Source organism: Vigna radiata, unplaced genomic scaffold (assembly GCF_000741045.1).
Source record: "Vigna radiata var. radiata cultivar VC1973A unplaced genomic scaffold, Vradiata_ver6 scaffold_301, whole genome shotgun sequence".
Classification (NCBI taxonomy): domain Eukaryota; kingdom Viridiplantae; phylum Streptophyta; class Magnoliopsida; order Fabales; family Fabaceae; genus Vigna; species Vigna radiata.
The window spans coordinates 2,983-28,693 of NW_014543816.1; the positions used below are offsets into that span (position 1 = coordinate 2,983).

At 35.7% G+C, this 25,711-nt stretch overlaps 1 protein-coding gene across 1 annotated transcript in view; it reads left to right on the forward strand.

The window, feature by feature from the left end:
* LOC106754974 (ABC transporter B family member 26, chloroplastic) overlaps positions 1-25,360 on the forward strand; it is a gene marked incomplete at its 5' end in the record, with an annotated part of 27,287 nt that extends 1,927 nt beyond the window's left edge. The window contains 15 exons of the mRNA XM_014637048.2: positions 3,321-3,365; positions 3,509-3,631; positions 3,726-3,829; positions 8,616-8,670; positions 8,753-8,823; positions 10,690-10,792; positions 14,603-14,813; positions 14,893-14,966; positions 22,767-22,823; positions 22,901-22,975; positions 23,824-23,898; positions 23,968-24,249; positions 24,377-24,438; positions 24,512-24,572; positions 25,131-25,360. Coding sequence (XP_014492534.1) covers positions 3,321-3,365; positions 3,509-3,631; positions 3,726-3,829; positions 8,616-8,670; positions 8,753-8,823; positions 10,690-10,792; positions 14,603-14,813; positions 14,893-14,966; positions 22,767-22,823; positions 22,901-22,975; positions 23,824-23,898; positions 23,968-24,249; positions 24,377-24,438; positions 24,512-24,572; positions 25,131-25,211 — 1,479 coding nt within the window. The remainder of the gene's footprint in view (positions 1-3,320; positions 3,366-3,508; positions 3,632-3,725; positions 3,830-8,615; positions 8,671-8,752; positions 8,824-10,689; positions 10,793-14,602; positions 14,814-14,892; positions 14,967-22,766; positions 22,824-22,900; positions 22,976-23,823; positions 23,899-23,967; positions 24,250-24,376; positions 24,439-24,511; positions 24,573-25,130) is intronic.
* Positions 25,361-25,711: the final 351 nt, after the last annotated feature.

The window sequence follows — 25,711 nt, forward strand, 5'->3', positions numbered from 1 at the left end:
ACACTCTCACACCTCCTGTTAGGATATAATGTGTGCAGAATAAAAGGAAATAGAATAAGAATTAGTTGTTAGTTGGTTATTTGGTTAGTTGGTTAGGGGGGCCTGTATAAGAAGGCAGGGAGGTCTTGTGTTAGGGTACTTTTTGGATAACTTTGTAGATTGAACTTTGGCTCTTTGTGAAGGGGAAACCCTTGAAGGAGGGAGTGCTCTCCTATTCTTGTATTCTTTGGTTACAACAATAATACAATTCTGTTTCTAGAAATCTGGTGAGTGAGTGTGTGCTGTTTTGAGTGATAGTTAGACTTCTTGACTAAAGAAGTCTAACAAATTGGTCCGANCCGCCGGATCAAAGTGGGGGTGAAGGATCAAGAAGCTGCCAGATCATCAAGGGAGAACTGTCGAATCTGTTTGGAGGAGCGAAAGGTGCAATGGAGGGAAGAATTGATGGAAGAATTAATGCCCTGGAGGGAAGGATGGATTCTNTGAAGAGGTGGGCCAGCGAACAAAAAAGGGTGCTAGCAGAAGAGAGAAGAAACATCCAAGAATTGAGAAGAAGTATCCAAGAAATAAAAGAAATGCTGCAGAAATCCAATAATCACAGAATGGGCCCAAAAAGAAGTAAGGAATCTGACGGTAAGGGAAAGAAAGAGGGAGAAACAGGTAAGGATGTTGTGCAAGGTAGTATGNTGGACATCAAGAAAGCCAAGAAACTTTTAGATGGAGGAGAAACAAATAACANCGCAAAGGAAGGGGTTGTCCAATACTGTGAGGGGGATATTTTTACCATCACATCAAGGAGTAGAAGGTCAGAAACTGTTGTTTTAAGTGCTGATTGCTTTGCAAGAATTAAAGGGCAAGAGACAAGGGAAGAAAAGATATGTGAAGAAGGCAATGACGAAAAGGGTGATGGAGACATTGGTGTGGCAGTGGCTGAGAAAGTTGCAGAAGTTGTTGCTGTAAGGGTGGACAACGTGACAAATTTTGGTACGGAAAATGCAACAGGTGAAGACCATGATGGGGAGGTTGTGACTCTTGTTTCTCCAAGTAAAGCTGCAAAAGTTGTTTTTAGTGGAGATAAAGTAGTAGGTTGTGGTGGGAATGTCAAAACAGTAAAGAAAGGGGAAAAATTGTTGAGGCCTGGGGGTAAGGCAGCGGAGTAAAAAAGCAACACAGTTGAGTTTGTTTACAGGGCAAGAGAGGACCTGTTGCAAGATATCAAGAATGGAAAGAAATTCTCTGCAGTAAACAAGATAAAGAGGGCCACACGGCAGTAAACTAGATAAAGAACCACTTGTCCCGTGGGTTGAAGGAGTGGAGTTGTCCACAATTGAAGGGAATGGCACCCAGGGTCAAACAACAAGGGCAACAAATGTTTTTGAAGTTCAGAACATCAAAGGATCAACAAAGGTTCACCCAACAATCAATAATATGGAAGAAAATGCAGTCCAAGGGTTCAAGACCTGGCAACAAAAATCCAAGAACCTTTCTTGGAAAAATCTGGCAACAACACTACTAAGGATAGTTGAAGGGAACATGAGAAGCATGCTATGTGAGAGTTGGGCAGCAGTAACACAGATTGGGAGTGTGGCAATTTAAGTGAGAATTTGAAAGTAGATGGCAATTCAAATGTGGTTGGATCTTCATTTAATTTTCCTGGAACTGGATTTAGTAATGATATGTGGTTGAAGAAAGTTTTTCGATTTCAGCCATTCTTTAGTTCTACTGTTAAATCTAGTTTTGTTGGAAAAAAGGGAGCAGTAACTGCCAAAAGTGTTGTTGCTACAAGAACTGATGAAGTTAGAGATGTGAATTTGAGGATTTCACAAATTATTGTTAGGATATAATGTGTGCAGAATAAAAGGAAATAAATTAGGAATTAGTTGTTAGTTGGTTATTTGGTTAGTTGGTTAGGGGGGCCTTTATAAGAAGGCAGGGAGGTCTTGTGTCAAGGTACTTTTTGGATAATTTTGTAGATTGAGCTTTGGCTCTTTGTGAAGAGGAAACTCTTGAAGGAGGGAGTGCTCTCCTATTCTTTTATTCTTTGTTTACAACAATAATACAGTTCTGTTTCTAGAAATCTGGTGAGTGTGTGTGAGCTGTTTTGAGTGATGGTTAGACTTTTTGACTAAAGAAGCCTAACACCTCCTCTCTCACTCTCTCTCTTCCCTCTATGGAAAACTGTTGCAACCAATCATTGTAAATGATCTCGTGGTCCACACGTAATGGGTTTCCACTTCCTTCTTTCATAGACTTTATGAATATGCCTATTAGGCCCTTCTCCATCCTTATCTTTATCAACGGCTTAACTGGTTTTCATTAACATTTAAGTTAGGCTTAGTTTTGGAGGTCAAAGGAGAGTTATTTTGAACTTTGTTTTTAATCTCCCCTTTTGTGCATAAGTTTCGGAGGTTTTAACTAAAGGATTTTTTTGTTTTTTTTTCTTGGCTTTCTTTTGATTGTAACTTTATGAATTGGGACTCCTTTTACTTTCTTGTGTGGGTTTTTCTCATGAATTCTTTTGAGGAAAAATTTCAAGCCAGTTGGGGCAAGCAAGACAAAAGGCTTAATAATGAATGGTTAAACTACTAGATGCCACAATTAACAACTTTTTGTTATCTATAACTCTCTTGCTCTGACATTTCATTAAGGCATCCCACTCGAGAATTCTCCATTGCCCTTTTTATTAATCAATTCAATTTTTGTGTGTTAAGAAGTGGACTTTAAGCCCAACTCAACCCCACAAAACCAACTTGTAAGGTGAAGTTTGCTTCCACTTATATATATATATATATATTAGCCCTATTTCTAGTCGATGTGGGACTTCCAACACCCCCCTCATGTCGAGGTATATACATCTCGAGCGTGAGACTAGACATTAATGGGTGGTGAGATTAGACATTAATGGGTGGTCCGATAACGGCCCGATAGTGGGTGAAACATGTCCAACAAACAACAAATATCGCTAGGATCGGCTCTGACTTTAATACCATGTTAGGAAGTTGACTTTAAGCCTAACTCAACCCCACAAAACTGACTTGTAAGGTAAGGTTTGCATCTACTTATATATTATAAATTGATCTTAACTCTAGTCGATGTGAGACTTTCAACACTGTGTTCCCTATTTCTTTACTATAACTTCAACTTTCTACTTTAACTGAATTTTTATTCCATACATATAATTGCTTGGGATACCCTCTTTTTCTTGTTCTTATTGCTATTGTAGATCATTTTCCCACTCCAATGTTGTTCTTTTTTCTTTAAAGTACCATTGTTGTTTAAGATTAAGTGCATCGGTCACCGTTCCATGCATAATTTTTCAGGTAAAGCATCTACGAGAAAACTTATATGCAACAATTCTTTTTCAGGTACGTATTTTACTAAGTGAAAATATACAACACTAGTGGGTGTTAATTAGATTTTTTTTTGGTTATTTATTTGTATTATTTTACTATTTCTTTCTTTTCCTCTAGTTAGTCTATGACCTATGTTTGTTATTATCGTGATGTAGGACATCTCCTACTTTGATAAAGAAAGAGTTGGTGACTTGACAAGCAGGCTCACAGCAGATTGTCAACGGTTATCCCATGTGATAGGAAATGATCTTCAGCTCATATTACGCAACACTTGTCAGGTTTTAATTCTAACATTACATATTAATCTGTTATTTTAGTTTAATGACTTTATCTTTCCATTTGGTATTAACTGTCCCTCTATTTTATATCTAGGGAACTGGAGCAATACTTAATTTGATGGTTTTATCTTGGCCTCTAGCATTATCTGCCTTGGTGATTTGTTGTATTTTATCTGCAATTTTCATCGTTTATGGCCAGTAAGCATCGGTAACATCTTCCCCTTTATGTTAAACCCATAGCTTTGCTTCACTATTTTCTTACGTCTTCTGGTTCTCTTTAGTTTTTGTATTTTTTTAATAAGATCTCCTGTCTTCCTATATGTTAGGCATCTGAGTATGAAACCTAACTGAGACAACCCACTCACACACACAGCAAGCAAAAGAACAATGCTATCATCCTATATCCTAACACTATCTGTTTGTATCCATTTTTCAATCATAATAATGAAATTACTTTTGTATGCATAAAACATTGAGCTTTATTAAATTTCTCTCGAAGTTTCAAATTTTTTCTTTCATTATATTTATTTTTACAGATATACACGTACATAGTTTTTTTAATCAATAGAAAGAATGCTATCACATCACAATATATGGCTTGCAATCCTAACTAAGTTAGCACTATACTTTGTACTAATCTTCTGCAGAACTCTTAATACAATTAAAAGAAAAAAGAAATACAAAGGTGGTGGGACCAAATCAAAACCCACTAAGACAATGAGTAATGTGGGATGCCCCATCTATTTGTACAAAAGTCAGAGACAACACAAGGAGGCTATCCATCTCACCAAGTAAAAACTAAAGTACTAAGACCGTAAGCAACTAAGCTATTTGCACATCTATTTCCCTCCCTAAAAGTGTGTGAAAATCTAAACTATATACCCTGAACAGACTCTATCAAAATATACTTTAGGAAACTTTAGATATTATTCCCATGTATTTAATTTGTTATATTCTTTGTATCTTGCTATTATTACTAGAATAACAATCCCACTATTTTAGGAATTTTTTTCGTAGAATAGGCTGCTCATTCAATAAGCTCTTGTATATATATATATCCAATGCATGTAAGGAGACAAATAATAAAAAATATATTCTCTCTCCTAAATTTAAGATGGTATCAGAGTTCTTGATCCTTGGGAGCCTTTGATCGTGTGATTTGATTGTAGCCTTCATTACCGCCTTACCCTAGAGTTTCATCACAGCCTTCATTGATGCCCAACCCTAGAGTTTTGTTGCAGCCTTCATTCCTGTATGATCTGAAACACTCATCATCAGTCTTTGTTTCTTTGCCTTAATTACACATTTTTGTAATGGCTGAAATGGAAAATGTAGACAAGTTCCAGAGTACGGGAGAATTGCATAATGTTCATTCAACTTATAGATTCAATGGAAAAAATTATCTTAAATGAGTAGAAAAATAAGACTGAAATTTATTATTCAGAATAAATCGAAAATACATTCTCATATACTCTATTTGTAATAATCTAATTCTCCTAAAAAGGGAATTAGGGAAACTAGGAAATACAAAATGAAATAAATAAAATAGAAGATTGTATATCTATTTTCTCTAATTAGGAAGATTTTAAAGATATCTTCTCTAAATACAACACTCCCCCTCAAGTTGGTAAATGAATATCAATCATTCCCAACTTGCCTACAAGATCTTGAAATCTATTCGGAGGAAGCCCTTTTGTAAAAATATCTGCTATTTGAAGTTCTGTAGAAACATGAGTTGTAATCACAAAGCCTCTGTCAAGATTATCTTTGATGAAATGTTTGTCAATCTCAATGTGTTTGGTTTTGTCATGCTGTACTCGATTATGAGCTATGCTCATGGCAGACTTATTGTCATAGTGTAGTTGCACCGAGTTCTCCACTTTGACTTTAAGATCATCCAAAATGATTTCATCCAGAGTCCTTCACACATTCCTTGAGCAAGAGCTTGAAATTCAGCTTTTGCACTAGAACGAGATACTCTATCTTGCTTTTTGCTTCTCCATGTTACCAGACTATCTCCAAGAAACACTGAATATCAAGAAGTAGATTTTCTGTCAGTAATAGAACCTGCATAGTCAGCATCAATATATATCTTCATAGTCAATGTGTCTTCCCTTTTGAATAATAGCCCCTTTCCTGGACTTGACTTCAAGTATTGGAGAATTTTGTCAACTGCGTGCATGTGTCTCTCTCTTGGATCATGCATAAATTGGCTCACAACACTAACTGCATAAGCAATGTCTGGTCTTTTGTGTGATAGATAAATCAATTTTCCTACCAATCTTTGATATTGGGTCTTCTCTACGGAGCACTTTCTTCACATCCAATTTTGTGATTTTGTTCTATAGGAATTGTTGAGGTTCTACATCCCAACTTTTCTGTTTCTTTGGGGAGATCAAGTACATATTTCCTTTGGAAGATGAAAATTCCGTTCTTGGAGTAGACAACCTCTATTCCAAGAAAATATTTGAGTTTTCCTAGGTCTTTCATTTCAAATTGAGCTGTCAATTTATCTTTTAATGCCAACTTTTCTGTTTCATCATCTCCCTTAATAATCATATCATCCACACAGACAAGTAATAGAGTGAGTTTACCTGTAGAAGAGTGCTTTATGAATAGACTATGATCTCCTTGGCTTTGTCTGTATCCTAAGGAAACCATTGCTTATGTAAATCTTCCAAACCATGCTCTAGGGGATTGCATAAGACCATACAATGCTTTCTTCAGGAGGTATGCCTTTCACTTCAAAAGAATTGTATGGTCATAGAAATTAACAAAGATTTGGAAAACTTTTGATTTAACCCAATTTTGGACAAGATGAAAAAAATTAACAAAGATTTGGAAAACTTCTGATTTATTTCATAAGGTATGTCTACGTAACATGGATATAATCGTCAATAAAGGTAATGAACCATTTGACTCTAAAAATAAATTCTACAATATGTCCCTAAACGTCAAAGTGAATTAAATCAAATGGAGAAGTACTTTTTTTATTACTAATAGGATAAGAGGCACGATGATGTTTTGACAACTGACAAATATCACAATTAAAAGACTCAACTGACTCCTTGGTAAACAAATGGGGAAATAAGGACTTGATAAGATTGAATGAAGGATGTCCAAGCCTTTTATGATGTATATTTGGGAATTTGCCACGTCTCAGTTGCAACTTGTTGACTCATGATTTTTGTTTTGCTTTGGTCATCAGCCTCCAATAGATACAACCCACTTTGCTCCTTAGCAGTCGTCTTCCCTGTGGCAAGGTCCTAGAAAACACAATAAGTTGAGAAAAATGTTACTGAATAATTTAAATCATTTGAGTTTTCTCATAGAGATAAGACTATTGGCTAATTGTGGAACATGAAAAACATTCTTTAATACAATAGATGAGTCCAAAATTATATTCCCAGAGTCGCATATAGGTATACCCTGACCATTCACAATCGTAATAAGTTCTCTATTTGTTTTACCATGAGTCGAAGGACACACGAAAATGTGTCATATGATCAGTTGCTCCTGAATCAAGAAACCAAATACCTTGAGACACATAACCAACAATGTTGAGACACATTTTACCTACATAGTAGATGATCCAGAGGGCTTTACTCATTTTACCTAGTTATATTTAGTGTCAAAGTTGTTAAGAAGTGAACTTTAAGCCTAATTTAACCCCACAAAACTGGTTTGTAAGGTGAGGTTTGCACTCACTTGTATATTATAAATTAATCTTATCTCTAGTCAATGTGGAACTTCCAACACACCCCCCTCACGCCGAGGTATAGACATCATCTCGAGCGTGAGACTAGACATTAATGGGTGGTCCAATAACGGCCCAATAGCGGATGGAACATGTCCAACAAACAAGAAATATCGCTAGGATAGACTCTAACCATAGCTCTGATACCATGTTAAGAAGTGGATTTTAAACCTAACTCAATCCTCCAAAACTAGCTTGTAAGGTGAGGTTTGTATCTGTCATAATATGTGAATATATTACAATAAATATAACAATTAATATAGAAATTATGTGTAATCCCTAAAATTAAGGGATTACGATTAGTAATTATTGGGCAAATTTCCTTTTATTAAGATTAGGTATTATTGGGTAGATATCTCCTGACAATGGTTTGTTTCAGGAGACTTTATTTGAGGAGTCTTTTTACCTTAATTAGACAATGGTTTGTTTCTTTTTAAACACCTATGTACTCTTTCAAAAGTATTAACCAGAGAATTATTAATTCCAGCATCCTACTTCTGTTTTCAACAACACCCACTTATGTATTATAAATTGGTCTTATCTCTAGTCGATGTAAGACTTCCAACAAAAGTAGAATTTTAGGCAATGACTCAAGGAATATGTGAACTGTTATGATTGAAGATTATGTTGGAAGACTTTAATCTATGAGGTTATATTGTGAAAATAAATTTGCAATTAGTATAGCCTAAAACCTAGTACAACATGGACAAACATTTTTTCAAAGTTTCATAGTGGCTTGTTTTTCACTCCATATGAGTCTACTTAAGGACGGCTTGAAGACATACTCACCAAGAGCTGAATAGCAATAACTTTGAGAAGTTTATATCCAAGATGGGAATGGGGAAGTTTAGATTTTATTCCTATTGTTTATAACTTTATATATTGGTTGTATGTTGGTTTTATTAATAGCATATAAATCCTGCAATCTCAGGGAATTTTATCCTAAAATAGGTTGTGTTTGTTTCCTAAATTATTAATGTATGTATATATATCAGATGTATGTAATGAGACTGAATAAGAGACAAATTATTTTCTTCTAAACTTCAGATACCGTAAATCGTGTATGAAATGAACAGTTCTTTAGGGCATTTAAAGATGGAAAAGTGTTCTGACTAACGTGATAAATGTGCTTAAATGTTTGCAAAATTTAAATTAACCATACATATTTCCCTTCTAGTTTTATTTACATCTTTATATTTTGAAGCATGTATTTTTTTGTTTAAATAGGTATCAGAGAAAGGCAGCAAAGTTAATCCAAGATTTCACAGCTTGTGCAAATGACGTATATACATTATACCAGTAGATATTGTTTCTGAAACAGTTCCCAGAATCTTATTTTAATTATTAATATTTTTTCTACACAGGTTGCTCTGGAAACACTTTCTTCAATAAGAACTGTACGAGCTTATGGAACAGGAAAACGAGAATTTGGAAGGTCCTTTATTCTGTTTTTTCTGTTACTGAATATTCAAGCTGGAAATCTATATTTTGACTTGATGTTACTATGGGAGTATCTGTTAGGTTCCTAGGTAGAGGAAACCAGGAAAAACCCACTGCAACCACCTATACTCACTGAATAGATCTTGTATTATTGATTCTAGGCAACAAGTACAACATGAATGCAGCCACGAAATTCCTTTGAGATATCCATATTTCTTTTGAGATATAACAATACCATTGTTAGATTATGATACCTCACTCGCTAAGAAATATCTGAGTTTGTCAATATCTTTGATCTGAAAGTGGTGACAGAAGTGTTTTTTCACCTAGGAGATGCCTCCGAAACAAGCCCTAAGAGATTGCTTCTGTCCATATAAAGATTTGCAGTCACATATCCTTTTAATAATACAAAGAGTGCTCATCCGTTTGATTTGCTTCATTTTGAAATTTGGGGTCTGCATAAAACTTTAATATATCTGATGCTAAATGGTTTGTCACTTTTATTGATGAATACACCCTTGTTACATGGATTTTACTCATGAAAAAAGAAAAATCTGATGGTTTTACCATATGATGAGAACACAATTTGGAAAATCAACTAAAACTTTGCGTTTTGATAATGGAGGAAATGTCAATACAGGTTGTATTGTGAATACAGCAGAAGATAGAAAGGGATGTGGAGCACTGTTGGCTGCGCAAGAGATCACATGGGCTTAGAGCATTGATACCATGTCAAAAAAAAACTGTGTCTGATCCTATTTATAGAAGATAAATTGCTCTTAAATTGAATACATAGACATACATAATAACTTAATCTAATTTATGATAGATATAATCTATCCCTACAATTCAGGATCAATGATCTTATACAAAAAATATAAAAATATACTATCAGCCTATTAATCCTTCTAATTAAGAAATGTAATTAAGTCTCCTCATTATGTAATTAAAACTGTACAAGGAGATGTTAAGTGCAACATAAATCAAGGGATTCGGACATATTCAATTACAATTGTTATAGAAATCTTTCTCAAAGAAGAATTGAGATTTCTTTCCATGTTCTGAGAGTATTCATTTTCATATAAAAATTATTTACACTTTTAGGTAGCACATATAAAAATGTTGAATTCTGAACTATGATATTTGAAGGTGGACTTTAAGTATAACTTAATCCCACAAAATTAGTTTGTAAGGTAGGTTTGCATTGACTTATATATTATAATTTTTATCATATGTCTAATCTATATAGAATCTTCAAGACACCCTTTCACATTAAGGATTGACCATCTCGAACAGGAGACCATATATTTATGGGTGGCACAATATACCCAACAATTGTCATTAGGATACACTTTAATAACATCTTAAAAAGTGACCTTTAAGTCTAACTTAATCTTTCAAAATTGACTTATAAGATGAGACTTGCATCTATTTATATACAATAATTTGGTCATATCTCTAGTTATATAAGATCTTTAACATGAAAAATTATGGAAAACTTTAACTGGAAGAAAATGTCAAATTTCATCTTAGAACCAATTGACATTAATCAAAGTTCAGAAAATTTATAAGTTGCACTCCAAGAATTGAGGCAAGTGATATGGGATTTCAGAACACCTTCTCCCAAATGCCTACCAAATAACGTGAGCCTATCAGAATGGGCAATTATCAAAATGAGTTATGGCACTGTCATTTAAAAATAACCATGTCAAATTTGATGGTGGATTTGTCTCCAACCACCACAAAATAGCATGGACGAATCGGGTTTTGTATACACAAGTTTATCATAGATTCTTTGTGTAAACGTTTATATTTGTTCGAACAATATTGACATGCATAAACCCATTTTATATTTATTCAGGTATAAGCAGTGGCTACAAAGCTTAGCAGTTATAACTCTTCGAGAGAATATGGCTTCAGGGTTTTGGGACCTAATATTTAGCAGCTTATATCGTTTTATGCAGGTTTGACTTATTTAACCTTATTAAAAGATACAAAACTAGTAATTGAGTGTTGAAATTCCTTCTTTCTACATATTAAAGAATAATAAGGAAAAGACCAGTTATTTGACAGGCCGGTAGAAGGAATCAGGCCTTGGAAACTATTGAATATAGAGAAAAACTAGGTATAGGGTTAATATCCCTTGTGTAGAGAATATACATAGGATAGTGTATTTATAGTTATTGAATATGGTAAATCTAGGTATAGTATTAATCTCCCTTGTGTCTAAAATACACATAGGGTAATATATTTATAATGAAGAATGATACAAGTATATATGGCAACCAAACATAAATATGGTAAAAAGAAGATATTGTTAAAAAAACAATATCTACCAATATCAAAAGTTTACTTTCCTAATAAACGTGAAACCAAATATATCTAACACTTCTCCTCAAGATGGTGCATATAAATTGTATATACCAAGCTCGTTACAAATATAATCAATTCTCGATCCCCTTAAAGACATAGTGAAAATATCTGCTAATTGATCATTCAAGTTAATAATGAACTCAGTTTTGATGTCTCTAGATACAATCTTCTCTTGAAAGAAATGACATTTGGTCTCAATGTGCTTGGTTCTTTCATGAAAGACAGGATTATAACTGATGTGAATAACTGCCTGATTGTCACATATAAGTGTCATTTGAGTGACATCTCTACATTGCAACTCTCTAAGCAATTGCTTAAGCCAAACAAGTGGTTGAGGCCGTAGGTTTATATTTTGCTTCTGCACAAGATCTTGCCACAACACTTTGTTGCTTGCTCTTCCAAGAAATCAAATTACCACCAATGGAGACAATACCCTGGGGTAGATCTTCTATCAGAAAGAGATTCTGCCCGATCAATTTCTGAATATCAAATAACTTTTGTATGGTTATTGGATCCATATAACAAACCGTTTTTAAGAGATCTTTTAATATACTTTAATACGCGGATGATTGCATTTCAATAATCTTCACATTAGGAATTGAAAAATTACTCAGCACACTGATTGAAAAGGAAATGTCAGGGTGAGTGTGTAAGGAAGAGTGAATGGTATTCTTGAGACAAATGTATAACTGAGCATCAACTCTCTTACAATGGGAAAATTCACCGGAAGCAATATCAGTCACTCGGAGTAAGATGATCAAGATACTCCTGACTCTCAAGCCAAAGTTTAGTGTTTGACGTTCAAGTCGCATATTTAGTGTCATCTAACTTATCAATGGACAAGTGCACATTGACATAGTTGGTGTAGACTGATGGGTTAGAAACATTGGTGGTGGAAGAGATATCGGAAGAGGCAGGGAAACATTGTTAGGTTGTGCTACTTCAATTCCAAAGAGGTATTTAAGTTTACCAAGGTTGTTTGTTTGAAAATATTGAGAAAGGAGTTGTGTCATATGTCAAATGTCATGGTAATTGTTACCTCTAAGAACAATGTCACCAACATACACTACAACGTAGATACACCCAACCCCTAAATTACAATTAAACAAAGAATCATAAGCCTCACACTGAGTCATACCGAACTATTGAACTATTGCATTGAATCTACCAAATCATGCACTGGGAGGCCGTTTAAGATTATGTAAAGGTTTGCATTGATGACAAACCATGTAGGAAGACTCCTCTTATGCAACAAAACCACTAGGTTGCTTCATATAAGTTCCCTCCAACAAAATCCCCCATGTAGGAAGACATTTTTGACATCTACGTGATAGACGGGCCAATGTTGAAGAGTAGCCATAATTAACAATAATCTAACAAAGACTATCTCTGTGACATGAGATAAGACATCACCATAATCTAGTCCAAAGATTTGAGTATAACCTATGGCAACTAAATGAGCTTTAAGCCTATGAATAGTGTCACCCAAACTAACTTTGACTGTGAAGACCTATTGACAACCAACGACATATTTCCCTTGAGGCAAAGGAACAACGTTCCAAGTACCATTGTTCTTAAAAGCATACCATTTGTAGGAAGTCCTTCACAAATTAGATATAAGACCAATTTACAATACATAAAGGAGTGCAAATATCACTTTACAAGTCGGTTTTGTGAGGTTTAGTTAGGCTTAAAGTCCACCTAAACATGATATTAGGCTCTAATGGAGTTTGTTGTTTGTTGGATCTATTGTTCCACTCATGACCACTGTTGGACCACCATTAATGTCTAGTTTCACACTCGAGATGCATATGCCCCATCATGAGAGGATTGTGCTGGGAGTCTTACATTGACTAAAGATAAGACCAATTTATAGTATATAAGTGAGTACAAACCTTATCTTACATGGTAGTTTGTGTTGTAATTGGAGGAAAATCTTCCTAATTAGAGAAAATATCTATAGATCTTCTTAATTAGAGAAAATATCTGTAGGATCTTCTAGTTTATTTTTTAGTATATTGTTTCCTTATTTCTCTTTTTTAGAAGATTAGATTGTTACAAATAGAGGTAAGGAGAATGTAATAGATATGAATGAAAATAATAAAATTCATTCTTTTTTCAAGATGGTATCGGAGCTCCCGATCTTGGGAGTTTCGTTTCTGTTGCAACAGTAGCCATCACTGCCGTAGTCTAGCCACTACAGCTGCCATCATAGCCTTTGGGGTCATTGATAGGGTAGAAAGGTGCAACCAACTCCGGCAAACACAACATCGAAAATCGCTTCGGGAAAGACGTTGCCACGCGCCACCATCGTTGCCGACTCGAGTAGATCACGTGCCTAGTTCCAGTGAGACCATTGTTAACAGCTAGAGATGATATCACCTTGACTATATTCTATTTTGCAACTGGAGCAAAATTTTCAAAGTAATCCACTCCATAACTTTGAGTGAATCCCTTGATTACTAACCTTGTCTTGTACCTTTCAATAGATCTATTAGCCTTGTATTTTGTAGTATATACCCATTTGTATCGTACTAGATTTTTTCCTTTTGTTTAAGTAACCAATTCTCAAGTACTATTCTTTTCTAGTGCCACCGTTTCCAAATCCATGGTCTGTTTCCATTTTCCATCTATCAATGCCTCAAATTTGTAAGGAAGTGTTTAAAGAATATGTAATTGGCTAAAGTGGGTATTGTGTCTTGGTGGCACATTTTCTAGTCTTTTTCTTAAGGGAAATTGGAATGTCTAGGTACTCATAGGTTAGTGTCAAACTAGATTTTGGTTCCTATGCAGTTCAGAAAAAATTGTTAAAAAGACTTCATAGAATAATGATAACTACTCAAATTCGAGCCAAACATAGGGTTAAAATATACCAATATTTTTCACTTATCAATTTTGACAGGGTAGATTTTAGGATCCTTTAAGTAGTTGGAATTGATTGATCTTCATTTACAAACTTTAGAGGGATTATTGCAAGTAGAAGATTATTTGGAAAAAAGTATTTTCAATATCTCCATAGTAATTAGCGAAAATATCTTTAGAATCTTATAAATTTATTTAAGCATATTTTTTTTCCCTTATTTTAAGGTATTTGAATATTACAATTAGAGACAATTAGAATGTAATTGGTGTGATAGTTATTAATAAAATAGTTCTTTATTCTCTTACATAGTTCAAGTATTCTAAACACAAACTTCCTGTAACATTTATGGAACTACATCAGATAGCTTTTAGAGTATAATATAATGATCTTGGGTATTTTATTGAAGATTTTTGAACTTCAGATTTTCATAAACTTACCGGTGTTTGCTCTTTTTTTATGCTTTTCCCATTTTTCAAGGGATACTATATAACCGAAAAATATCAACTTAAGATTTTGTTTCTGAAATTACAACTTGCAGATATTTGCAGTGCTGTTGGTAGGTTTGTCTGTTCTCAGAAGTCATGTAACTCTGGAACAACTTACCAAGTGTGTACTATACTGTGAGTGGTTGATTTATGCAACTTGGAGGATGACAAACAGCTTAACATCATTGCTGCAGTCCATTGGAGCATCTGAACAAATATTCCAACTGCTTAATCTTTTGCCCAGTGATCAATTCTTAGCCAAAGGCAAGTAACTGTATGTCTATAGCTCCCCTTACTCAAGTATAGTTATCTATTGTTTAATTGGGCTTATTCCCTAATGCAGGTGTGAAGTTGCATAGGTTAGCAGGTCATATTCAGTTTGCAAATGTATCTTTTTATTATCCTGCAAGGACTATGGTATGTATGCATTTTTGTTATATGTGGTGTCTTTTGTTCTGTTTGTTATAAGAAGCATCTTTAGCTTTACTCACAACAGCTTGAAAATTAAAATCCATATGGCTGTTTGGAATTTCTAGGACATTTGATGTCACTTTAATTAAAAACTAGTTTTGTGTATTTAATTACTACATTTGACTATTTAGAGCAACAATTGGTGATTATTGTTTGCTTATTCACAATAATTCTTTTGCCTTCTCAATGGCATTCATGTAGTTTCCATGCACTTAAGCACCGTCCAAATGATTCCATTATGAGTTCACTACTAATGATTTAATGCTTTCTACATGATAAGCCTTTTATGTGTTGGTGTGTGAGGTAGTAGTAAGGAAGTGAAGCAAGGCCCACAAAAGTAACAATTGGCAAGGGGAAAATGCAAGGAGAGAGAAGGATTATATAGTGGGTGTGTGTGGCAAGCAACTATATTGAGTGTGAAGAAAATTTGTGTCAGTATTGGTTAGGCTGAGGTAGGAAGGAAAAACTGGATCTTTTATGGGAAAAGCGTTCTCTAAGATTTGTTGTTTGTTTGTTGGTGAAAATAGCTGCTAACTGATCATAGTTAAAAAATTCAGTCTTGATGTCTCAAAATACAATCTTTTCTCGAATGAAATGACAGTCAATCTCAATATGTTTGGTCCTTTCATGAAAGACAGGACTAGATATGATATCAAGAGCCGCTTAATAGTCACATATAGGTGTCATTTGAGTGACATCTCCAAATTGTAACTCTCTAAGAAATTGCTTAAGCCAAACAAGTTCACAAGTGGCTGAAGCCATAGCTCTATATTCTACTTTTGCACTAGATCTTGCCACAACAATTTTTTTCTTGCTCTTCCAAGAAATCAAGTTACCACCAATGAAGACACGATACTCGGAGGTAGATCTTCAATCGAAAGGAAATCCTGCCAATCAGCATCTGAATAGCAAATAGCTTTTGTATGGTTATTAGAATCATATAACAAACCTTTTCCAAGATATCCTTTAATGTACTTTAATATGCGGATTACTGCATTGCAACGATCTTCACATGGGAAATTGAGAAATTGGCTCACCATACTGACTGTAAAGGAAATTTCAGGACGAGTAACTATAAGGTAATTTAATTTCCCAACCAATCTTCTATACTGTTCAGGATCTGAAATAGGATCCCCTTGATTTGATAGGAGTTTGGTATTAGGATCCATAGGTGTGTCACAAGCTTTGAATTCATCAACCCAATTTCCTCCAAAATATCCAATGCATACTTTCTTTAAGATATAACATTACCATCATTGGATTGTGTTACCTCAATACAAGAAGTATCTGAGCTTGCCAAGATCTTTGGTTTGAAAATGGTAGCAAAGGTGTTGTTTCATCAGGTAATTGCCATGGTGATCGCTTCCGGTAAGAACAATGTCATCAGTATATACTGTCAAATGGACACATCCAACACTTGAGTGATGGTAAAAGATTGAATGATTTGTCTCACTTCGAGCCATACCAAATTGTTGAACCACGCTACTAAATTTGGCAAACCAAGCCCTAGGAGACTATTTTAGGTCATATAAAGATTAGCGAAGACGACATACAAATTTAGCTCAGCTTAAACCAATGGTCAAACTGAGGTGGTGAATAGGTGCTTGGGGACTGATCTTACATGCATGACGGGGACAAAATCACGACATTGGCATAGATGGTTGAGTTGGGCTGAGTTTTGGTACAACACCAATAACCATGAAGCTACAAAATGACTCCTTTCAGGGCCCTTTATGGGCAAGATCCCCCTCCTGTGGTGCGAGGAGACGTGTCGGCTACTCCCTTGGAAGAAGTGTCCTCCATGATGCAAGAGAGCAATGAGAAGTTGACTAAAACTCAGAGACCACTTATTGCAAGCTCAAAACCGCATGAAGCAACAAGCATAGAAGAAAAGAGAAATTCAAGATTGAGGATTGGGTTTACTTGATGATTCAACCTTATAAGTTAACAAAATTAGCCAAGAGAATTAATCAAAAGTTCAGTCCGAGATATTATGGGCCCTATGAGATCAATGAAAGAGTGGGAGAGGAGTTTATAAATTGAAGTTGCCAGAAGGTAGCAAGGTCCATGTAGTTTATAGTGAAAGAGATGAGGGGAAATCTCCCTTGTGTTGAATATACATAGGGTCCTTTATTTATAATAGAAGAAATATGGGCTAAGCCCAAAATACAAATAAGAAATATAAAGAAACTTACTAAAGATAAGAGATAAATATAAACTAAATATAATATCTCTAACACCTCCTCAAGCTGGAACATACAAATCATATGTTCTAAGCTTGTTACAGAGATAGTCAATTCTAGGTCCTCGCAAAGACTTAGTGAATATGTTTGCCAACTGGTTGCTTGAGTTAACGAACTCAGTCTTGATATCTCCGAATATGATTTTTTCTCTAATAAAATGACAATCAACTTCAATGTGCTTGGTTCTCTCATGGAAGACAGGGTTAGCGCTAATATGAAGAGCAGCTTGATTATCACATATAAGTGTCATGTGAGTGATATCTCCAAATTTCAATTCACTAAGTAATTGTTTAAGCCATACAATACTTTGCTTCTTACTTTTCCAAGATATCAGGTTGCCACCAATAGAGACACAATATCCAGAAGTAGACCTCCTATCAGAAGGGGAACCAACCCAATCAGCATCTGAATAACAAACGATTTTTGTATCATTGTTAGGACCATATAGCAAACCTTTTCCAGGTAATCTTTTAATATACTTCAGTATGCGAACAACTGCATCCCAATGGTCTTCACATGGGGAGTTAAGGAATTGACTCACCACACTAACTGCGAATGAAATGTAACGTTCAGGAAGATAGTAAGATAGTTTAATTTACCAACTAATCTTCTGTAACGTTCAGGATCTAAGAAAGGCTCCCCCTGATTTGGTAGGAGCTTGATGTTAGGATCCATAGGTGTCTCAACAGACTTACAGTTCATTAACCCTNTTTNCTCCAAGATNTCTAACGCATACTTCCTCTGAGATATGACAATACCATCATTGGATTGTGCTACTTCAATACCCAAAAAGTACCGGAGTTTGCCAAGATCTCTGGTTTGAAAATGGTGATAAAGGTGTTGTTTCATCTGAGAGATGCCAAGGTAGTCACTTCCTATGAGAACAATGTCATCGACATACACTATTAAGTAGATACATCCAGGACTTGAGTGGCGATAGAACACTGAATAATCCGCTTCACTGCAAGACATACCAAATTGTTGAACAACACACCTGAATTTACCAAACCAGGCCCGAGGAGACTGTTTTAGGCCATATAGGGATTTGCGAAGACGACAAACCAATCCAGATGACTCCCCCTGAGCAACAAAGTCGGGCGGTTGCTCCATATAAATTTCTTCTGCATATCACCATTAAGGAAAGCATTTTTGACATCAAGTTGGTAAAGAGGCCATTGTCGAAGGGCGGCCATGGCAATGAATAGGCAAACCGAGGTCATTTTCGCCACTGGAGAAAAGGTATCACCACAATCCAAACCAAAAATCTATGTGTAGCCTTTGGCAACCAGTCGAGCCTTCAAACGATCAATTGTACCATCAGGGCCAACTTTGATAGCATACACTCACCTGCAACCAACAACAGACTTTCCAGATGGTAATTGGACAACCTCCCAAGTTCCACTTTTTTGTAAAGCACTTAATTCTTCCAGCATGGCTTGACGCCAACCAGGATGAGTTAAGGCATCACCCACAGACTTGGAAATTGACACAGAAGAAATGGATGAGAGACATGTGTAAAAAGATGGAGATAACCTGTGGTAACTAAGAACAGTATAATCGGGGGAAGGGTTACGAGTAGAGCGTATACCTTTACGAAGAGCAATAGGCAGGTCAGACTCATTTGCTGGAGCCAGAGGAGACACAGGAGGCGGCACAGGAGGTGAGTCATGAGGGAGACGATTACAGCGACTATAAACCTGAAGGGGTGGAGTTGAAGGACCATCCTGTGGGGAATGAGAGTCTAAAGGATCACAGATAATAGGAATATCAACAGTGGTAGGTGGAGGTACAAAACTAGAAGATAGTTGTGAAAAATAAAACGAAGATTCATCAAAAGTGACATCAGCAGAGATAAAATGACGATTGAGGGAAGGAGAAAAACACTTATAGCCCTTTTGTGACCGTGGAAATCCTAAGAAGACACATTTGTGAGATCTAGGAGATAACTTATCAAGACCAGGACTAAAATCATGAACAAATCATGTAGACCCAAAAACTTTAAGAGGTAATGGATGTATAGGGTCTTGAGGAAATAAGACAGAGTGAGGGATTTTGTTATCTAGGACAGAAGACGGCATAAGGTTAATGAGATAACATTCAGTGAGAACTGCATCACCCCAAAAACACGAGGGTACTTGCCATGAATTAGATGTGTACGAGTTGTTTCAATGAGGTGTCTATTCTTGCGCTCAGCCACCCCATTTTGTTGAGGAGTATAAGCACAGGATCTTTGGTGAAGAATTACATGAGAAGCCATAAAATGTTTAAACTGTTGAGAAAGGTATTCACGGCCATTATCACTGCGTAAAGTTCGAATAGAAACCCCAAACGGTGTTTTTATTTCATTAAAAAATGATTGGAAAATAGAAAACAACTTAGAACGATTGTTCATTAAAAACAACCAAGTACATTTGGAGTAATCATCAATAAAAGTAACAAAATACTTAAATCCTAAAGCGGACTTAACACGACTAGGTCCCCAAATATCAGAATGAACTAATGAAAAAGGGGACGACGCTCGTTGTGAAACACTACGAGGAAAGGAACTACGAGTATGCTTTCGTAACTGACAAGACTCACATGACAAGTTGGATAACTTCGACAAACTCGGAACAAGCTACTGCAGTTTGGCAAGACTGAGATGACCTAACTGAGCATGAAGAAGGGATGGTGACTCCATGATGACGCCAACATGTGGGGAAGGGCGGAGAAGATATAGACCATGAGACTCACATCCTGTGCCAATCATGTGTTTCGAACTCCGGTCCTGCAAACAAACAGAATCTTTAGTAAATGAAATAACACAATTAAGGAAATGAGTTAGACGACTGACGGACAATAAATTGAAAGGAGACCCAGGGACATAGAGTACATGATCAATAGATATGGACGGAAATATATGAACAGTACCAATACCATGAGATTAGACTCTAGACCCATCAGCCATTGTTACCGAGGGTAAATTATCCGGACATGACAAGGAAGAAAACAAGGACTTGTTACCAGTTATATGATCGGTGACGCCTGAGTCAAGGACCCAAGATCCGAGGGAGTGAGTCAGACCAACAAAAGGTGTACCTGTGCGTGCAACAGATGCAGATGTAGTGGAACTAGATTGCTGACGATCCTCATACCATCTGAGAAATTCGTTGAAGACTGCAGGGTTATCTACAGTATTTGATGAAGTAGGATGGTCTGCAGGCCGAGGAGGTGGATCAGAATTAGCCATTGCTATAGATCGAGGAGGACGTCCATGAAGCGCATAACAGAGGAATCATCACTATGAGAAGATGTCTCAATGACTGGTTTGCTCGGAATACGCAAAAGAGCAGAACAAGTAGAAGTAAAGTTGGGTATGACTGAAGAACCCAAAATCTGATCACGGACATGGGAGAAATCATCAGAGAGTCCGTATAACGCCAACAACATGAAGAACTTTAATCGTTGTTCCAGTTCTTCAGCAGGAGTGGAAGCAGGAGGTAGTAGCTCAATAAAATCATGAAGGAGGGCGTGAACTTTACCCAAATATTCTGCCATGGGACCAGGATTGCGCGGACCAATAACAGTGAATAGATCCTGACAAACACCATAAAGACGCTGGGTGTCATTCATGTATAATAACTTTGCTTGTGCCCATACTTCTGAACATGTTTCATATGATTGAAACATTTGTTTCAGAGAAGAGTGAATGGTGGACTTTATGACGATGCATAGCTGGGCATCAATTTTCATCCAGCGGGAATTTCCTCTATGGTAGCACTAGTCACATTATGAGTAAGGTGATCTACATACCCTTGACTCTTCAACCAAAGTTTGATGTCGGATGCCCATGTTGCATAATTCGTGCCATCTAACTTGTCAATGGACAAGTGTACATTCACATAATTGGTGTATATTGATGTGGCACCAGCACAAGAAGATGAGGCACTAGCAGAGGTGGTTGTAGACGAGGAAGAGGCCATGGAAAGGGGGAAACCCTAAAAATTCAACGTCCTCCGATTGACGCAACGAGAACAAATCCAGAAAGAGGGCGAGGAGGCGATTCAGATGGAGTGGTTGCCGGTCGATTCTGGAACTTCGGCGATGGCTCCGACGAGGTTCCGGCGAGGCTCCGGCGAAGGTCCAGCGAGGTCCGGCGAAGGTCCGGCGGCGGCGGCTGTGGAGGCTATGACCGTGGAAGAGGGTGGATCAGAACCTAAGCTTTGATACCATATGAAATAGTGAAAGAGATGAAGGGAAATCTCCCTTGTATTGAATATACCATAGGGTCCTTTATTTATAATAAAAGAAATATGGGCTAAGCCCAAAATACAAATAAGAAATATAAACAAACTAACTAAAGATAAGAGATAAAAATAAACTAAATATAATATCTCTAACACACGTTTCCTTATTAAAGTCAATTGTGTAAATAGATGTAACAGTGCAGCCACTTCCTCTATGTATAACTAAAAATTAGGAGCTAGAAATGCAACCAGAAGAGATTCTAACTGTTAGGGGAGGAGAAGGAGAGACTGCAGAGATGTTAGTTAAATGGAAGGGTATGCCATCGTGTGAAAAATCATGGGAATCTCTACAAAAAATGGAGAATTACTTTCCAGAACTTCACCTTGAGGACAAGGTGAAAACTATGGAGGATGGAGTTGATATGAATATAGTTCTAAAGAAAAAGGGAAAAGTGGGAAGTTCACTAAGGTGTATGAAAGAAAGAAGTGGAAATCCATTCCTTGGGGGCCACCTGCACACACCCAATGATTGGGATCGTAACAAAAAGATTTTTTTCTCTATTTTGGAAAGAGAGAAAGGGAGAATATAGAGGGGAGGGGAGAGCACGTGTTGGGCAAGCTGGCATTTTCGGGTAATTGGGAATGAGGTCAGGGTATTTCATGTGGTGAGGATTTCTTCTCCTCTGTTTGGCTTAGGCAGAATGAGCAATAATACAAGAGTTTCTTTTATTTTTCCCCTTTATTGTCTTTGCTATCAGGCTCCATTGTATAGAAAATACACATAGGATAATGTATTTATAATAGTGAGAATGTAGACTAAGCCCAAATACAAATGAATATGTAAAAATAACATAATTAGTATAGGGACTATGTTTCTCTAATTAACATAAATCACAATATATCTAACAATATCCAATTGTTGAAGCAACCAAGAAGAAAAACAGGAATATTGTGACTGAAACTGCTTTATTAATACACAACTGATGCATGTTTTATGTAGACTTATTACATTAATTATAAATAGAGGATATTATGTATTTTCTAAAGCTGCTATTATTATTACCATAAACTCACAATATTATATTCTGATTTTCGCCAGTATGCACTGTACTTGTGACAAATTTTTTAAATCAAGTTACTGATATTGTGATTTGTAATATTTCATCCTTATAAACCTTCTCAATGTGATTTATTACCTTTTACTACTCAATTCTGAGGCATGACATGCTTGTTTCTGATTAGTTGTTAAATTTCATTTCTTTCCTACATTTGATCAGATGCCTGTTCTAGAACACTTGGACTTCTCCATAGAGGAAAATCAAATCGTTGCCATTGTAAGATTTCTCTTAATCTTTTGTGATTAAATGTTTGTGATGCTAAAGTATTGACTGAACAGCCCTACCTTGCCAAGGTTGGTCTGAGTGGTAGTGGGAAGAGCACATTACTCAACCTTTTACTTCGTCTCTATGAACCTAGTAGTGGTCAGGTAAATAATTTATATATTTTAGACCCTGTTCATTGGAAATGAAATTTATATGGATATCTGCATGTTCACGCTCATCATCCACTACTTATTAGTTGTTTGTTGGAACCATGGTCACTATGCTTTCCAGTCCCAATAAATGTACATTTGTGTAGTAATAAAGAGCAGCATATTTTACAAGAACTCTTTCCTACTGTATTGGCACAAGTTATCAGCTTCTTGCATTTTAATTTCTCGAAATCCAGTGAAGTCATGGTCTCGTTAAATGACTGTTCCTGAACTGGAAAACCCTTGTTTTAATATTCTGCACCATTGGGATAGTGACTACTACGGACTAGACAGCATATGTGCTCATGTTAGTGATAGTTAATTCATGGAAATTGACTATATAAAGACGTGGATTCTGTGGTATGCTTAGTGCTTCTAAAGCTCACAATTATGAGAAATTGTTTTCTTAGTCAGACTCGGCTAGTTGGACATGAATGCTACATATTTCACTTTTTATTTATTGGTGATAATTAATTTATTCTGGGCATATTTGATCTACATATGTGAGTGAGCAACATGGGGAATTGCAAATCTTTAAATTAAATACTTTGACAGGAGGAGTGAAAATACAAGTTGCAGACCGTAATAAATCCTCTTAATGGGGGAAAAGTTACATAGGCATAATAAATGTTTTTCCAGTTAATAAATCTGAATAGTGCATGATTTTTACATTCGCAAACTTGGCATCTTTATCTTGTTGACCATATACTGATTTGGAATGTGATGTAAATATCAATAATGTGTATATACATTAACATTTCACGATAATTTCTTATGTAATCTACATCTACTTTTATGTACAGATATATATCGATGGATTCCCTCTTAAAGAGTTGGATATTCGTTGGCTGCGTCAGAACATTGGTTATGTTGCACAGGTTAGACAACTAAACTGCAGTTCACACATAGTTAAAAACTCATTTTCTGAAAATTTATGTTTCAAACAGGAATCCCATCTCTTTCATATGGACATCAAGTCAAACATAAAGTATGGTTGCCCCGGGAACATAAAACAAGAAGATATCGAACGGGCGGCGAAAAAGGCCTATGCCCATGATTTCATTTCTTCTCTTCCTAATGGATATGAAACCCTTGTTGATGACAATGTACTTAGTGGCGGACAAAAGCAGCGAATTGCCCTCGCCAGAGCGATTCTTAGGGACCCTGTTATAATGATACTTGATGAAGCAACCAGTGCTCTAGATTCTGAGAGTGAGCATTATATCCAGGTATATTTCACAAATTCTAATTTTTGAAAGTTAAATATCATTTCCATTTATTGGTCAATCTAATTTCTGTATTTATCTAAGAAAATGCAAGTCTGCAACTGAATTTGTGATGCAATTCTTATTTCAGGAGTCGCTGTATGGGTTAAAAGATGAATCTAAAACAAGAACCATCATTATCATAGCTCATAGGTAAATTCTTTGCCTTGCTTCTTTCATTGTTTAATATATAAGATTAGCTGCGTATAATTACTGAACTTCACAGGCTTTCTACTGCAAAAGCTGCTGATAAGATCTTTGTTATGGATGATGGTGGCATCATTGAGGTGATTTCTAGTTGAACTTTATTTATTTTTTGAAATTGATTTTGAAGTGAAGTAAGAAGTTTAAATTTTTAATTGATAAACAAATTTGGAGGAAATCTCGTAAATATTTTTTATTTAAGGGTTAAATATGTTTTTAGTCCCTATACTTTGGGGCGATTTTGGTTTTAGTCTCTTTCAAACTAAGGTACAATTTAGTCCTTCAACTTTAGAAAACTCTGGTTTTAGTCATTTTTGTTTCAATGTTAACTGAGAAACGCATTTGAAACAACAAATAAAGTTAAAAAAATTTGGTAAAAAGGACTAAAACCAGAGTTTTCTAAAGTTGAAGGACTAAATTGTACCTTACTTTGAAAAAGGGACTAAAACCAAAATCGCCCCAAAGTATAGGGATTAAAAACATATTTAACCTTTATTTAATGCAAAAGCTATCTGAATCGCTTTAACTCATTAAATTTTGGACTCAACAATTTCTTAAATGAGACCAAACATTTGAACATTTCAGCAGGTAGAGGGCCCAAGGCCAATGCATAATCAATTTATTTATTTTCTTTTTTTCAGATGGGAGATCATGAAGAGCTTATGCTCAAGGATGGGCTCTATGCAAAATTAAATAAAATTCAAGCAGATATTTTGACTTGATTTAATTTAAGTTTGGGTTTTCAGTGATGATAAGTAATAGGACTGCAATTTAAAGTTAAAAAAGCCTGAGGTGCGGATTTTCTTCGAGACAGAAGGTAACCCCCCCAAATTTTAAAAGTTCTATATGAGAATTTATGACAATTAAATTAGATAGACTTTTAACTTTTATAAAATACGTCATAATGTTAATAAATAGTAAAACATATAATTAAATATAATAAAAAATAAAAAAATTATGAAGACTTTTCTTTATTTTCTCTCCCTTCACATTTTGATTCACTTGGTATTTTTTTTTTCGTTTTTCATTCTTTCACGTGTTTTTGTACCATTAAAAATAAAGGAGTCTTTCTTCGTTCACCCCATAGTCTATTGGAAATGACCTAACTTCCTTGATATGAAAAATATCGAAAACCCTCATGAAAATAACCTAACTCCCATGTTCCTCGCACAATCCATCGCATCCCATAAAGCTTCTACACCTCCATTGATGGAAACTGCAA